Raw genomic sequence first — 3853 nt, forward strand, 5'->3', positions numbered from 1 at the left:
TTCAAATTTGAATTTTGGAATCGAGGTTTTTTATTAACCCTATTGATTTCGATTTAAGATAGGTAGCAAAAAAATAAGTGTGAAAAACAATAGGCGCATCACACATGCCATAATAGATTTCACGCTCATCGAGCGTGCCAAGAATGCTACTTAAAACTAATGAACTAGTACAGCCGATATATGCCCATTTAGTTAAGGGTTGAAATTTAAAGCAATATATCAAACATATTCCAGTGGACCTAATTGAGTCGACTCGTTCAAAATTTCCAGACGAAAAATGCCATTATTATAAAACCGATTTCCAGATGAAAAAGGACATTATTATAAAACCGATTTCCAGACGAAAAAGGACAAAGAAATTATTATAAAACCGGCAGCAGCCGCCGCAGAAGAGAGAGAAAAAAAGAGAAAGATGTTGATAGTTCAACCAGTTGGACAGAAGAGACTAACAAACGTGGCAGTAGTCCGATTGAAGAAGCACGGTCTGCGTTTCGAAATCGCTTGCTTCAAAAACAAAGTCCTCTCCTATCGCTCCGGCGTGTAAGCCCTTTCTTTCCTATTTTTTTATTTTATATATATATATATATAAGCATGTGGTGATGTTATGGTATTATTAACTGTTTTCTAGTGTTGTTAATACTCAAGTGATTGAAATATTGGATTTTGACAGAGAGAAAGATTTGGATGAGGTGTTGCAGTCGCACACTGTGTATTCCAATGTATCTAAAGGAGTACTTGCCAAATCAAGAGACTTGAATTTGGCCTTTGGGACTGATGATCATTCCAAAATATGCTTGGAGATTTTGGACAAAGGAGAGCTTCAAGTTGCAGGGAAGGAGAGGGAGTCACAGTTGTCCACCCAGTTTCGTGATATTGCAACAATTGTCATGCAGAAGACCATCAATCCCGAGACTCAACGTCCTTATACCATTAGCATGATTGAGCGACTTATGCATGAAATTCACTTTGCGCTCGATCCTCATAGCAGCTCTAAGAAACAGGTTTCTCTTTTCAACACTATCACAGTTTTTTTTTTATATATATTGCTCTCACTAGAAAATTGAAAGTTCCGATTGTAATATAGTTGTTATATATAAAAAGATGCCATATGTGTAATTTAAGGTATCTTTTCTAGTTAATTGTTGGAGCTGGTTTCCAATATTAGCCGGCGTTTCTGATTGCATATTTGCAAATTTCATGGGTTAATCCCATTTCGTTGGATATGTTTTGGTAGATGGGAAGCATTTTAGAATGTACTTCTCCACTCTAGGAGAAATTCCTCGGGAGAATTCAACCAGGGTTTACGGAAGAAATTTCATTTGAGGATAATAACTGGGGCAAGTGAAACTTCGATATGCTACTTCCCATATCTTCCGTGTAATCAAATAAACTTTTAGATATTGAAAATCTACGTAGGTTTTTATCAAATTTTAGCTTGTTATTCATGCTTCTTTCTACCCAAGCATGATCACTTAATGGTATGCTAGGAATGGATTGATTGTCATCACAATCCAAGCCCTTCTCCAACCAACTTGAAGTCGGGAATACCCTTTTCAGCCATTTTATATTATCCAGGTCCCAGCAAGTCTTTAAGAACTTGTTCTACGTATATGATATTATTTCTTCTCAAGTACTTCGGATGACTCATAACCTGTTACTTCTAAAATACTTGTGTTATGTAACGATGAGATGTAAATGCGTATGCATTGTAACTCAAAGTCTTTTTTGGTCAAGTGTATTGTGTACAGAAGATATCTTGAAGTCTGTAGTCCTGCTGAAAATTTTTATCTGAGATACCTTATTATGCATAACAATAACACATGAACACTGAATGAGTTAAGGGTTGAAATTTTGAGAGAATACTCGGTTTCTCCTCTTCCTTTTCCCTTGTTGTTACTTTCATTTATAAAACTCATGCAACATCTACTCTGTATTTCAAATCGCATCTGTTGATCAAATTCTTTACAACTTATAATGTTTGAGTGTAGTGATAAAAGAAAATGCTTATAATGCTCGAGTGTATTAGACTTTTATGAAGAAGAACAACCTTTGTTTTAGTAGTATTTGTCTGCAATTCATGCAGTGTTCTTATTGATAGGAATCTCCTGCTCATGCTTACACGCATGTGACATTATCTAAGCATTTTTATATCTACTTTTTCTGCTTCATCTTTTTATGTTTTTTTTATTGTTCTTACTTGTCAGTTGGATTATTCTTTATGCTGTTAGTGTCTCACCTGCAGGCGTTAGAAGTTATCCGTGAACTTCAGAAGCAATTTCCTATTAAAAGAGCACCAATGAGACTTCGTCTCATCATACCTCAAGAGAAATTTACTTTGCTTTCAGAGAAGCTCAATGCCTGGAAAACTAACATTGTTTCAAAGGATGAATCTGGAGAGCATCTATCTGTGGTAAGACTGAGTTATCTAAAACTCCAGAGAATAATCAATAGTGAACACTTTTACCCCCAAATCCTTTGTATGATTTATTTTGGAAATTTAATAAAATATATTCATTTATCAATAAAAAAAAAACAAAAGAAAAACAAAAAGCAAAAAACAAAAAAAACAGTAATAATAATGTAAAAATGTAGTTTCTGCTGTAAACATGCTGCATTTGTTGTTGTTTGATGTGACTTGTGCAAGTGCTTACCACAGTATCAGTCAAGTTGTGAAGTCAAAAAAACTGATTACTTTTATACTCTGTTAGAAAGAAGTGAGTAGTTGACAAATAAACGTTAAATAAAAAATTTGAACAAATTGAAGTGAACTTAATTAAAAGAATCTATACAATATGTACTATATGTCTATATCTAAACCCACTTCTTGACATTGATTAAAAGAATCTATACAATATGTACCATATATGTCTATATCTAAAACCACTTCTTGACATTGAAGCTAGAAATAAATGCAATCATTTAAGATTTTCAACAACTATCCAGTTCTTCATGCTTAACCATACACTCTAATCATTGTGCAGGTCTGTGAAATAGAACCTAGTTATTTTCGGGACTGTGATGCCATGGTGAGGAACTTGCAGGGGAGGGTAGAAATACTTGCTGTGTCAGTGCACTTTGAAGGGGATACCAGTGTTGATCACTACGATGATCAAGAAGAATTTTCATCAAGCCACTCCAAGGTTCTCACTGATGCTGTTGTCAAGCTAAGTCAGAAAGTACAGAAGCAAGCTATCTCTGAAGGAAATGGAAGTACTGGAGCCGAGGCTAAGCAGAACAAGTGCAGCACATGCGATGCAGTTATTGGGGATGCCAAACAATACAGAGATCATTTCAAGAGTGAGTGGCACAAGCATAACCTGAAGCGTAAGACCAGGCAACTTCCTCCACTCACAGCAGAAGAATGCATGGCAGACGTTGAGCTAGGTGACATGAAGAATGATTTGAAGGAATATTCGTTTTAAAGGGTATTACATAGGATGAAAAAACTAGTTTTGTTGCAAGCATATACGATTGTACTCTTGCATTAGACACTATCAATTTGACAGACCGATTTTCATAGAGATGTATAGAAGGATTTGTGTCTTGTTGTGATGTAATTATCATGGAGTAGGCTGACTGCCCTCTTAGATTGGTGTTAATCATGCTTGATGTTGTCTTTTCTTGTTTACCTTTCTTTTATTGGATGAACGGCTTTGCTGATATTTGTCATACTGACCCCAGGGAAAAGAAACTGCATTTCAAACACTTCGAAAGTATTTTGGGCGTTCAAGCTCATGTTGACTTGTATTTTGGTGAAGCAAGCTCATGTTGACATCATGACATGCACATCTAGCTCAATACTAAATTGATTTTACTCATCAAGACTTATTATAGCATCTTTAATGCTGTTACG

At 35.4% G+C, this 3853-nt stretch overlaps 1 protein-coding gene across 1 annotated transcript; it reads left to right on the forward strand.

The window, feature by feature from the left end:
• The first annotated feature begins 236 nt into the window (after positions 1–236).
• Positions 237–3628, forward strand: LOC147495385 (uncharacterized). Its single transcript, XM_086564041.1, has 4 exons — positions 237–540; positions 671–1001; positions 2243–2410; positions 2982–3628. The coding sequence occupies exons 1-4, from the start codon at positions 413–415 to the stop codon at positions 3420–3422; spliced, it is 1068 nt and encodes a 355-aa protein (XP_086420167.1). The 5' UTR covers positions 237–412; the 3' UTR covers positions 3423–3628.
• Positions 3629–3853: the final 225 nt, after the last annotated feature.

Source organism: Coptis chinensis, chromosome 6 (genome assembly GCF_015680905.1).
Source record: "Coptis chinensis isolate HL-2020 chromosome 6, ASM1568090v1, whole genome shotgun sequence".
NCBI classification, from domain to species: Eukaryota; Viridiplantae; Streptophyta; class Magnoliopsida; order Ranunculales; family Ranunculaceae; genus Coptis; species Coptis chinensis.

Bases quoted from the DNA above. Each gene is read 5' to 3' on its own strand.
- LOC147495385 (XM_086564041.1), top strand. From the start codon at position 413: ATGTTGATAGTTCAACCAGTTGGACAGAAGAGACTAACAAACGTGGCA. The intron at 541-670 runs GTAAGCCCTTTC...GGATTTTGACAG, and splicing joins CTCTCCTATCGCTCCGGCGT to AGAGAAAGATTTGGATGAGG. The intron at 2,411-2,981 runs GTAAGACTGAGT...ATCATTGTGCAG, and splicing joins CTGGAGAGCATCTATCTGTG to GTCTGTGAAATAGAACCTAG.